This window comes from Mus caroli, unplaced genomic scaffold, assembly GCF_978045245.1.
Source record: "Mus caroli unplaced genomic scaffold, Mus_caroli_1 scaffold_14, whole genome shotgun sequence".
In the NCBI taxonomy this organism is placed as follows: Eukaryota; Metazoa; Chordata; class Mammalia; order Rodentia; family Muridae; genus Mus; species Mus caroli.
This window is the reverse complement of record NW_028227269.1, coordinates 101,733,572-101,745,731: the sequence shown is the minus strand read 5'-3', so window position 1 is coordinate 101,745,731 and position 12,160 is coordinate 101,733,572. Positions and strand designations below refer to the sequence as shown.

General features: G+C 45.3%; 1 protein-coding gene across 4 annotated transcripts; it reads left to right on the top strand.

Moving 5' to 3' along the window:
- The first annotated feature begins 1,182 nt into the window (after positions 1 to 1,182).
- On the top strand, positions 1,183 to 11,594 carry Serpina6 (serpin family A member 6). Of its 4 annotated transcripts, XM_021178754.3 has the most exons (7): positions 1,201 to 1,337; positions 1,937 to 2,096; positions 3,502 to 3,542; positions 3,812 to 4,422; positions 6,103 to 6,373; positions 9,512 to 9,656; positions 11,197 to 11,594. In XM_021178754.3, exons 4-7 carry the CDS (start codon positions 3,831 to 3,833, stop codon positions 11,380 to 11,382), a joined length of 1,194 nt encoding a protein of 397 aa, XP_021034413.1. In that variant the 5' UTR covers positions 1,201 to 1,337; positions 1,937 to 2,096; positions 3,502 to 3,542; positions 3,812 to 3,830; the 3' UTR covers positions 11,383 to 11,594. The 4 variants fall into 4 exon arrangements, with proteins under 4 accessions (XP_021034415.1, XP_021034413.1, XP_021034414.1 ...); XM_021178755.3 differs by lacking the exon at positions 1,937 to 2,096; XM_021178753.3 differs by lacking the exon at positions 3,502 to 3,542.
- The last annotated feature ends 566 nt before the right edge of the window (positions 11,595 to 12,160 follow it).

Below are 12,160 nucleotides of genomic sequence, written 5' to 3'. Positions count from 1 at the left end.
GCCCAAACTTCGAGGCATGACCTCTAACCTTCCTTATTTCCTATGGGAGCAGCGCCCTTCATCCTTGTTTAGAAGTGCTGCTGCTGTCAATCAAGCACAGGGCTGTGGGCTGTAGGCTCAGGGTTTGGGACACAGAGCTCTGCACTTGAGGCCCCAGGGCTCAGGGTTCATGGTGGGTATTCACAGAGGCACATTCCCTTGGACCCTGTGGTTGGTGCAGGGACAGACAAATACTTCTGTCCACAGTTCTCTGAGGGGCTGAAAGAAACTGTGAGGCCATACATACACATATATACGTACATACATACACACATAAATTTTCCCTTTGCTTTTAGCCTGTGAGATCCACGAGATCGCACCAGCTAAGGCACTGGCAGGCTCTTTCTCCCAACTGTAACAGAAGTACTACGGAATGAGAGGAGAAGAAGGATTAGAAAGATAGTGACTGACTGGAGACCCTGCAGCCTTTCCACTCCTTGGAAGTCCTATTTATAAAGGAAAAAAAAATAAACACAAATAGTATTTCTTTGATGTGTGCCTCCTGCAACAAAAGTGATCTGGAGAGTAAACAGATCATGGGTGAGAGTAAGAGAGCTGGACTTCAGGAGGGAATTGGCTGCAGGGCAGCTCATTCCATCTCCAGCCCTTCTCAGTTTCCTTCTTTAAAGAAGAGACATTGCTAAGGTATAGAGCTCAGTGACAGAGCCCTTGACCAGCATGTATAAGGTCTTGGGTTTAACCCCTGGTGACAACAGGAAAAATTCAATTAAAAACACAACTAGGTCAAGTCAATCTCATAAAGAAGGGAAATCATAGCAGTCTGCTCAGTGACTCCTTGGGAGGCCTGAGATAACCCAGGGAAAATCCTTGGACGGTCACACATTCATTCATGCATCTCTGTTTCCCCTACCCTTGCCTGATTCTTCCCCTCCTGGTGCCAAGACACCTGGCTCCTCACAGAGTCCATGCCATGGTGCTTATCAATGACACCAATGAGTCCCCTGCCAGATGGCACAGGACAACCACGAACCCTGACGCAACTCTAGCCACACTTTGATATTAAAAATAAAACTTCAGGGGACAGCATGCAATGTCGAGCTGATTTGCAGAATTGCTGTGTTTACCCTTACTTTCTATAAAGCTTCCCATTGGTTGATGCTTGGGGGGTGGGGGCCACCAAATGGTGAAGGCCACTGCCCCCCTCCTCTAACCATTAACCAGCAAGACACCAGCAAACAAGATTTAGTGGGGAGTCTCCCCGAAGCCTTACTGTACATGTGCTAGGATTCCAGGCAGCAAAGCAGAGCCAGAAGGAACAGCTGGAGCCCACAGCAGATGTGAGTCACCCCTGACAGTACTCTGTGCCTCTTGCTCCTACCAGGGTCCCTGCCTCTATATCTGCTGCACTCCAGAACACAGCAGTGCCTGCTTGCTTGAGATTTTTAATAGATGAACATGAGGGTAGCTAGCTGTGGCACGAGGCGACCATGTGGAGGACTTCTCGGATCCCATAGTCTGTGGTTCAGCCACTTGGTTTTGATTTCCCTTGGGCTTCTTACCTTGCAGGAGGCTGTCACTGAGAGCTGGGGTTATACTTTATTGTTACCTGTTGCCTGGTGCTTTAGCATCCAGGAATGAGAGGGACTCTCAGAGCTGAGATGGATTAGTGCCAGGCAGCACTATTGAGTAGGGTTGTAGTGCACAGGTGGTATACGCAGGGACCCTCTAAAGAGTGCCCACACCCCATGCCATAGTAACTCAGTAACGTGTAGTGGGGGGTGATACAGCTGGAGGGAGAATGACCTGCTTCTCTCTGCATCATACCACGTGCTATGATGCCTAAATCCCCGCCTGATCCAAGGCACTTCAGAGAGGCGTGGCAAGGAGGATATTACTAGGAAGAAACACATGACCCTTAGTCTTTTTTTTTTTGTAGGCTGGCCTTAAAGAGCCACCTTGCTGGCCATGTGGTTTTCAGTAGAGAAAGCAAGAGGTGTGACTCTCTCTGAAGGTGCACACCCCGACCTACACGGAAGCTCTACATCACCTAGCTCTGGTGTCCCATCTCTACAATGAGGTGCAGGATGCCTCATGAAGTGAGTCTGCGTAAATCATGCACTGATGACAGCCACACCAGGCATTCACAACCGTCTTCTGAGGCAGGAGGATTTACTCTCCAGCCTGTAGGTTTGATACAGGGAGAATGAGGCACACAGTTGCACCCAGAAACAGCAGGAAGAGAAAGAAGGCCCAGCCAATTGTTGACTGGGGTATTCCTTCCCCAAAGGGGATTCATAGACAGGTATAGCCCGGTGCTGAAACCAAGATGAAACCAACAAGGACAGGGGCAGAGAGAAGGGGAGAAGAAAGGCTTCCTGGAGGCAGTAACTAAGCACCTGAGTCTCAAAGGCCAAGAGGGAATGAGATGGGGAGAAAAGGAAGGGGTGGGCCTAGAGGGGAGCCCCATGGGGCAGTCAGAGGAGGGCCATCTTTATCTCCAGGTCTCAGGCCAGGACAGAGCTCAGCAAACACTAAGGGACTGTAGTGGCCTGCCCTGCCCTGCCCTGTCCTGCCCTAACCTCTAACCTGGCTTGCAACAGAGTAAGAATGTGGTGTGCAGGGGTGGAGGATGGAGACCTGTGATGCTCAGCCATGCTGCAGCCAGATGGTGATCAGTCCAACGTAAGAAGGACTGGGTCCTGAGGACCTCTAGCCCCCAGTATCAGTGAGGGTGAATCTCGCAGGGGCACTGGAACTCCTGTCAACTCGGCTCCTGCACAGCAGTGTCCTATCCTGATCTCACTTCAGTCACAGATGCTATCTTTCTGGATTGAGTAACTCCCAAAACATTGATGTCTAATTTTGATCCATGGCTAATTTTTTTTTGTCTGAAAATTTTATACAGGGATGTGGGTTCTGACCAAATCTGCTCACCACTGCCTCTCCTCCCATCCAACTCTCCAATGTCCTACATCCCTCCCAACTTCATGTGCTCTTTTAAAAAAAAGGATACTGTGGCTGCTTCATGTAGCCAATATGTACACAGGAGTAGGGCCATCTACTGAAGTATGGCTAGTATCTCAGGAGTGGCATTACTAAAGAGAACTGATTCTCTCTCCCAGACGCTATCAATGGAGAGCCTATTGTGACTCTCAAGCCTAGCTTATCAGCGAAGCTCCTTTTTGCTATAGGCACTGATTAACACAGAGCCCATCAACAAGTCAACATCAAGGCTGTTAAAAATTACATAGAATGTAAAAAGGTGGGTTTGCACAGTAAAGATCCCAACGGCCCCCAGCTTGCCAATTGCCTCCAGTTGATGTCCAATGACTTCATTCTGATCTGGAATCCAAAGGAAACCCATTTTGCAGAGTTTAGTAATGTTCAGACTGAGTGTGGTTTAGCAAGCCCTCAGGTTGAAGGTAAGCTTAGTCAGATATAGATCCTTGGTTGACCATATTTGTTTGTTTGCTTGTTTTTCTTACATGTTGAATTGTATAGGTACTTTAACCTATCCAAGTTTCTGGCTGCCTACAGACAAGGTAATAAAGTCTATTTTGAGATTTTTATTTTTAAACTTGCATGAGAATATAGGCAAAATGCTCATGTGGTGTGTCAGGCACTTAGCAACCACATTGAGTAAATCACTTCTCCAAATGAGAATCCAGAAGCCCATGGCTCTGGTGTGATTGCCTGGGTCACATTAAAGGTGAAGGAAGGATGGGGACAAAATGGGCCTTTCATTCTCAGTGCCATGTGCCCCTGACTGTGTGACTGCCATAAGGCCTAACTAGCACTGTTGATTTGGCAGGACCTGGTCAACCAAAACAATGTCGCCCGCCCTGTATACCTGTCTCTTCTGGCTCTGCACCAGTGGCCTCTGGACCACCCAGGCCATCACTGATGAGGATTCAAGTTCTCACCGAGACCTGGCTCCCACCAATGTTGACTTTGCCTTCAACTTGTACAAACGCCTGGTGGCCCTGAATTCCGACAAGAATACCTTAATCTCCCCAGTGAGCATCTCCATGGCCCTGGCCATGCTGTCCCTAAGCACCAGGGGCTCCACCCAGTTTCTCCAGAACCTGGGCTTCAACATCTCAGAGAAATCTGAAGTTAAGATCCACCAGGGTTTCCGGTACCTCAATTCTCTTCTCCAGCAGTCTGACACTGGCTTGGAGATGAACATGGGCAATGTCATGTTCCTCCTCCAGAACCTGAAGCTGAAAGACTCATTCTTAGCAGACACTAAACACTATTATGAGTCAGAGGCCTTGACCATCCATTCCAAGGACTTGACTAAAGCCAGTGAACAGATCAACAGTCATGTCAAGAATAAGACACGGGGGAAAATTGAGCATGTGGTCTCAGACCTGGATAGTTCAGCCACCCTCATCCTGGTCAACTACATCTTCCTCAAAGGTATTTCTTCCACCCACCCCCCTTACCGTTCTAAGTTCCACTCCACTACAGATCTCTCTAGAGCCCCCAAAGCTATCCCACTTGAAATGGTCTAGAGCTCTCAGCCATCTCTGACCAGGTCCTGCCTCCTAACACATGCCAGTCTCTACCAGGTTGGAACTAGGATATCCACAGTGCTGTGCTTGAACACTTCTTGAAAGAGTTGTTAAAATTATAGATTCCAGAACTCGTGACTGACCTCCTGGAACAAAACCTCTACAGAACAGCCCAGAAGGTGTCATCACTGTGTCCCCCTCCACCAATCTAATGTTGCTTTGGAGGCACCCCATTCTGGAGAATCAGATCTGTAATTCTTGTACAGCACAGATTCTCAGGGGAAGGTGATACTTCCACCTTCCCAGGGACATTAGGCAACCTTGGGGAACAGGTTTTTATGTCACAACAAGGGGTGAGAAAGAATGAACTAGTGGTGTGGACAGGAAGGCTGCTGAACATGTCATTCACAATGCTAATCATGATATGCACAAACACAAATATATATACAGACACTCAGAGCACTCATGCACACACAAACATATACAGAGAACACACACAAATAAACAAACACAGCACACACATACAACACTGATATACAAACACACACACACACACACACACACATACAAATATGCAAACACATATACACACACATTCTCCCCCACCCCATAACACCTCTCTCTCAGGACTGACTATACCAAATTCCTCTCCTGTCCTTGAGCATCTTGCCTCCACTGAAGCCCATGTGAGCCTTCCAATAGTGCTGTGACAATGTTGGCAGATGAATAGCTGTATGCATTTGTTATCTGACAACTATGGAAGTCAGGAAAATGGAATGGGTCACACTGCTAGGAGCTAGCTCCTGACAGAAGAGGCTGAGGGAGGGGGGGTGGGTTCTGCAATCAGACAAGCTTTGACTCATTCTAAGGGGCGCCATTCTGTCAGAACTGACTGGTAAGCAAACAGGTTGGATGGTGACCCCGCAGCTGAAGGTGAGAGGGGACTGTGAGCCTGAAGGCATACTGTATCCTGACTCAATACACAGGAAGCCTCATTGCCTGCCCTCTTTCCAAGCAGCAGAGGTGTGAGCCTCCTCCCAGGAATTGACCACACTGTCAAGGTGGTTCATTTCCCCTAAAATCAGCTCCTCTCTCTTCTTACCAGAGACCCTGAGTTCTCAGCTTGAGTTCTAGGACCACCAGAATTCTCAGAGCTGAGGCCAACTTCTGACCCAGAGGCCCAGGCAGGCATCTAGCTTAAGTGGGAACTACCCTAAATGCAAGGCTCAAGGCCGTTTTTTTCTCTTACCTTTTTCCTCACCTCCAACCTCCTGGGTTTGGTAGACAATCTCAAGCATAGCTAATCCTCAGAGATCAGAGAGGAAGGGAAAAGAACAACCCAGCCTCCTGCTGATGCTCCACTCAGTTGCTTGTAGAACAGGCATTAAGCCCCTGGGGATCATCAGATTTCTGGAAATCTGGGGCCATTCCTGGCACACTGCAGGCAGCTGCATAGATGGTTTCTGCAGGAAGAGTTGATGATCTGCTGACCCAGAGAGGGTATCCAAGAGTTATTTTTAATTTCTAGGTCTGCAAACCTAATGATCTATACCTGCTCCATCTCTTCTCCCTCACATCTTCCCAGGAATATGGAAACTTCCCTTCAGCCCAGAAAATACTAGAGAGGAGGACTTCTATGTGAATGAGACAAGCACAGTGAAGGTGCCCATGATGGTCCAGTCAGGCAACATTAGTTACTTCCGTGATTCGGCGATCCCCTGCCAGATGGTACAGATGAATTATGTAGGAAATGGAACTACATTCATCATTCTTCCAGACCAGGGCCAGATGGACACTGTCATCGCTGCACTTAATCGGGACACAATTGATAGGTGGGGCAAGCTTGTGGTTCCAAGGTAAGCCCTGTTGCCAGCATGTATGCTTCTGTAAGGCATATGTTTCTAGAAAATGAGGCAGGTAGACTTTTCTCTCTCCAATATACAGCTCTGCACACACTCAGGTCTTATGTTCCTCATAGGCTGTAAGATTCTCTAACCTGGAAGTTATAGTTACAATCCCTCTATCCAGAGGTAATTTGGGACATACCACAAGTCCAGTCCCACTTTCTTGTGAATTTTACAGCCATATCCATCTCGTATATTATATTCTTATATCAATTCCTTAGAGAGAGCTCACAAACACTAATCTCCCCACTTTTCTATTTTCTTTGCAGACTTATTATAAAGCAAGCTTCACTGCAGATCTTTGGGTCCTCTGTAAAGCACAATGCAATTGGCATTTGCATCCTGGGCAACTGACTATAGTGAAAAAAATCATAGAGAAACAACTGTGTAGGTGCCCAGTGTGATCATGATGCTCTAGCCGTATTATTTTCTTTTTTTTTAAGATTTGTTTATTTATTATATGTAAGTACACTGTAGCTGTCTTCAGACACACCAGAAGAGGGAGTCAGATCTCATTACAGATGGTTGTGAGCCACCATGTGGTTGCTGTGATTTGAACTCTGGACCTCCGGAAGAGCAGTCGGGTGCTCTTACCCACTGAGCCATCTCACCAGCCCCCTGTATTATTTTCTTAAGGAAATGTCTTGTAAATTAGTTTATACTTTCACATCTGGACCCTGTGGTGTGTGTGTATGATCTAACCTCAAGGCATGGCTCCTCTTTCATTTTCAAAATTCAATATTCAGAATTAAACCAAGGGTCTCTTTTTTGTAACTTACTACTAAACTGTATTTTCAATAACCCCTTTTTAAAGGTAGGGTTTACCCAGACTGGCTGTGAATTCACTCTGTACCTCAAGCAGGCTTTGACACATGACACATCAAACTCCTGCTTTGGGGTCTGGAGTTGCTAAGATTATAAGATTGTGATACAAAGTCCAGGTTCATTTCTTTGTAATTGTAAAGATGTCTTTAACAACCATACCCCCCTCCCTGTTCACAACTTTTAATATGCTCTTTTTCTAACCAAATTTACACTCCTCTCTTTTGTTCTCAATCTTACTGCAAACCTGGCCAAAAGCAGCCAGCAGAGCCCATGTCATGGGCTGATTACCGAGCTGCCTAGAAATGTCCAGTTCTTTAAATCCATGCAAGTCTCAAGGCATGGACCAAAGAGTAGATAAGTTGATTGTCAGAATGTAACATGGACATCTGTTTGTTCTGCTTCTCACTCAGCTCTGTTCTCACTTGAAACTCAAACATGAGCAGTCCTTACTCTTTCTATAGGACCATATGGGTCCTACATAGATATGGCTCATTCTTGTTTTCTGAAATCCCACCCTAATCACATGTTTGGCTCTTTTTTATAGACTTCTAGAGCTTCTCTAGCCCATATCTCCAAGCATTTCCAAATTCCTCAAGCCAGTTCTCAGGACTTCTAAATGACATCATTAGGTATTCACAGAAATCACCCCACTTCTGGTACCCTTTTTTTGTGTTGGTTCTTTCTTCATTGCTATCATGAATATTAGAGAGAATCATTTTAAAAGATTGAAAGATGTGGTTTTGTCTACTGTTTCAGAGGCTTCAGTCCATAATAATGTGGCTGTTGTTTCTGGGCCCATCTGTAGTGAAGCAGAACACTGGCTCCCTTTTGCCCCTTTTGTTCAGTCAAGACACCCAACTCTTATTTAGGATGGGTCCTCCATCTGCAGTTAAACCTCTCTGGAACCACCGTCACAAATACCCCCAAAAGTGTATCTCCTAGGTTATTCTAAAATTCAATCAACAATGAAGAATAATCATCACAAGTCCACCCCTTGACAACTTAATACTCAAAAACATCACTTTTAAACTATTAAATCCCATTACTGCCCCTATATGTGCATAACCACCTCATAATGCAAAATGAATGTAATACTTCTTTAAAAATTCAATAGGCTTAACAGTATTGACACTGCTCAAAAGTCAAATGTTTCTTTGATACTCAAGGCAATTATCTTGACTGTAAGTCCTTGTAAAATAAAGAAACCAGTTTACATACTTCTAATATACAACATTACAGAGTAAAATATCCAATTACAAAAATGTAGATTGGGAGAGAAGAGATAGAACAAAGCAAGACTGAAACTCAGAAAGACAAAAACAATATCCTGCAATTTCATGTCTGACCTCTTGGTGGCATGACCTAGGCTCCAACAGCTTTGGGTAGCTCCATTTCTCTACTTTTTTCTGCCTATAGATGATGTAATCTCTCTCCTGGGAGGACTCTACTCTGAGCCTAAAGTTTTCCTTGGCAGCTATCCCCAAGGTCCTGTCATATTCAACATATCCATTCTGGGGTCTCCATTGCTCTGAAGCTCTGCATAGAATATCTATACTATACATTGTTTGGCTTAGAGACTTTCTGGAAACTTGGTGCCAAACTCTACAACACTTCAATTTTACATCTTATATGCCTACCAAATTCTACAATGTGGATGATGCCAGGTTCTGCTGCCAGGTTGAGACACCACCCCTTGAACCACAGATGTGTGCCGTTGTGTCTGATACTTAAAAGATACCTTTCTAGGCAGCAATTTTCTTACAGGTATCTTGAAAGCTCTGTTATTTCAGGTGCTATCATTTCAAGTGATAATTTAGAGCTCTTGATGAGTGAGTGGGAACTTGCACTCACTCTTTTCTGTTATCCCAGTGTAGATTTCCTGGTTTCTTGTTAACAATGTTAATCTCCTTAACAAAAATATGATCACTTTATCTAAAACCATCCGATCCTCAGGATAGTTATCCAGGAGAAGTTACTTTTGTCACCAAACTGTATATTTCTGTTCTGATGTTTTTGATATCTCTACCTGTAAACCTGAGTAAATCCAGCAAGTAATAACAATACCACAACTTAAATAATGTTCTCTTGAAAGGGATCATCCAGGGGATACTTTCCCTGTATCCCTAATGAGTGAGTCAGGCTGGTGGTACAATTGCTGGTGGGATCACACAGAGAAGTAAACATCTTTCTGGGAAAGGATATGCTGCTGTCTACTGCCAGGCCTAGCCTTGAACCCTCTAACTTCTTTTGCTTCACTCTGGACAGGCAGATGAACCTGTACATCCCCAAATTCTCCATGTCTGATACCTATGACCTTCAAGATGTGCTGGCAGATGTGGGCATTAAGGATTTGTTCACCAATCAATCTGATTTCGCAGACACCACCAAAGACACTCCCTTGACATTAACGGTAAGTGTCTTGGGAGCCTTTCTCCAAAATCTACACCAAAAAATCTTAATAGTAAACAACACAACCCGTTTGTTAAAGGTCCCATAGGTCCCAAGTGGGAAAACCCCAGGTCCAAGGCCCTTCAAGCACAGTTCAGTAAACTCAGCAAGAAAACAACCACACAGAAAGCTAATGACTAGGGAGAGTCATAGCCATCTTGGCTACCATGGGATGAACAGCTACCAATCCCATGAATCCTCAAAGAGGATGGACATTGGAAAACAAAGTTGTCATGATAGAAGTGACTGCAACCCCTGGCAAAAAGAAACAGAAGACAGGGTGAAGGTCTCATTAATATCATTCCAGGTCTTCTACTCAATTTCATGTTTCAGTCTTCAGCTTGATATTCTGAATTCATAACTTTGTTCAGAACATTTTGATTGACTATCTACTATGTACCTGTACTAGGATCTGGATCTGTTTCCATTACTCAGATATGTACACTGTCCTCCAAACACAAGGGTTTTGGGTTCAGGGAAGCCTTACTTAGTGATGTATGAGTTCAATAAATGTGTTGTGTGAATGAGTAAAGTCCTTGAGAAGGCTCAGCCACACAAAATTCTCCTTCTTACCATTAATGAATTTATTTTAAAGAAACAAAAAGGAATCTTTTTCAGTATTACTGAACTAGAAGTGCTGAAGGATTGACTGTTCTAAGCCCTACAGGACATTGACCACTGATGGAAGTTTCAAGTTCATACACGTCCCAATGCTGAGGGATCCTTAACTCAGAAAGGGCAAAGAGCTCAAAATGCTCACAGAGTTAGCAAAAACAATCATTGACAACATCAAGAACAGTGGAATACTTGACTTTCGGTCTGTCAACTCAAAATCTCAAATCCTTAAGACCTACTGCAGAGGTCCATTCCGACAGTGGCTCAGCCTATGCCTGGCTGCAGGAACCAATCACAGCGGAGGCCCTCAGACTTGCTGTGAAATGAAGCTGATGAGCAAGTTCTCCTCAGGGGGTGCAAAGAATACACTGGGTGTCATCCGATGTTTAGTTGCCAGGGTGGGCTCTGTCCCAGGTTTTCTAAGGCAGCTGTTGGCCATTTGGCTGTCTTCAGAACTCCATCTACTGTTAATCATTAAAGGGAACATACCAACAGCCAGGGCTTTACATTTGTGCTTCAGTCTAGGCTTTCCTAAGCCAAGTAGGCACAAGCACATCCTATAAGTTCCACTCTGCTGTTTCCATAGCAAGGCAGACACAATGGAGTCTCTTGAAGCCTGGGGTCTAGTAAGAAGAGTCCAAGATGGAGCACAGGACTTCCTCTGACCTTGTGTGGTGGGTGCAGCCCATCATTCCAAAAAAGAGGAAGTTAGGTGCAGTCTGGAGTCAGAGCTGCTGCTTTGATACAGAGCAAACACATGATGCTTGGAACACTTGGACTGTTTTACCTTCCATGGAACAGACAGTGAGATGTCCATATGATGAGATGTGAACAGCTCCTGTCTCCTGACAGGGATTTATCTCCTGCCTTTGGTGTGTTTCTCACAGGTACTCCACAAGGCCATGCTGCAACTGGATGAAGGGAATGTGCTGCCTGTTGCCACCAATGGCACTCCTGTACACCTGCCCTCCGAATCATTCACCCTCAAGTACAACAGGCCCTTCATCTTCCTGGCCTTTGACAAGTTCACATGGAGCAGCCTGATGATGAGCCAAGTCATGAATCCAGCCTAAAGAGCTTGTCCCGGAAAGCCATGGTGCCATCTGACTTTGAGAGCATAGAAGTCTTTCCCCAGTCTTCTTCAGGGTCTCCCCCCAACCCAACCAGATGCTCCTCCTTTTAGACATCTTGTAAGGAATAGGCCTTGTTGCTACTCTCAAAACAAATCAATCAGGAGGGGACCACTGAGAAAGAGGTAACAGTTATTAAAGGATGTTTTTGCAAACTCTGGAGTGCCTGGGTATTTGCATTCTGAAGAGGGTGTCCCCTCTCTTGATTCATACATGGGGGCTGCCTTATCACTGTCCTCACATGGGGGAAGAGCAGAGATAACTCTCTAGGATCTTTCATAAGGGCACTAGTCCCATTCATGAAGGTTCCACCCTTTTCATGAAGGTTCATGACATGTGACATCATGTGACTCCCTGAAAGGTTTCAAATACTAGGTTTCAAATGAATCAGTGAGACGTTCAGTCCATAATATATAGTCCTACTGCAAGAGAGGTGAGTCCAGCCAACAAAGCCACCTCTTTCTGATGGGAACAAGAACATGGGTCATCTTGGATCTCATTCACAGGTCAAGTGTAGTGTATGGCATCAGAGGGAGATTAGCCTGAGACAGAGCCCAGCCAGGTCACAGAGTGCTCCTAAGATAAAACCAGAATAGTTTGGCTGTCTTTAGAAAGAGGGGCTGGCAACTTTTGGATGCACAGTGAAAGAGATGACAGATGAAGTCTGGCATGGTGACCGGCACAGAGTTAGCAGAGGGGAAAGCAGCAGATGTGTAGTATC

What these genes read in the sequence shown, in the direction of transcription:
- Serpina6 (XM_021178753.3), top strand. An exon ending in GGCAAGCTTGTGGTTCCAAG is followed by an intron (nt 6,374 to 9,511) that starts GTAAGCCCTGTT and finishes CACTCTGGACAG; the next exon opens with GCAGATGAACCTGTACATCC. An exon ending in ACACTCCCTTGACATTAACG is followed by an intron (nt 9,657 to 11,196) that starts GTAAGTGTCTTG and finishes TGTTTCTCACAG; the next exon opens with GTACTCCACAAGGCCATGCT.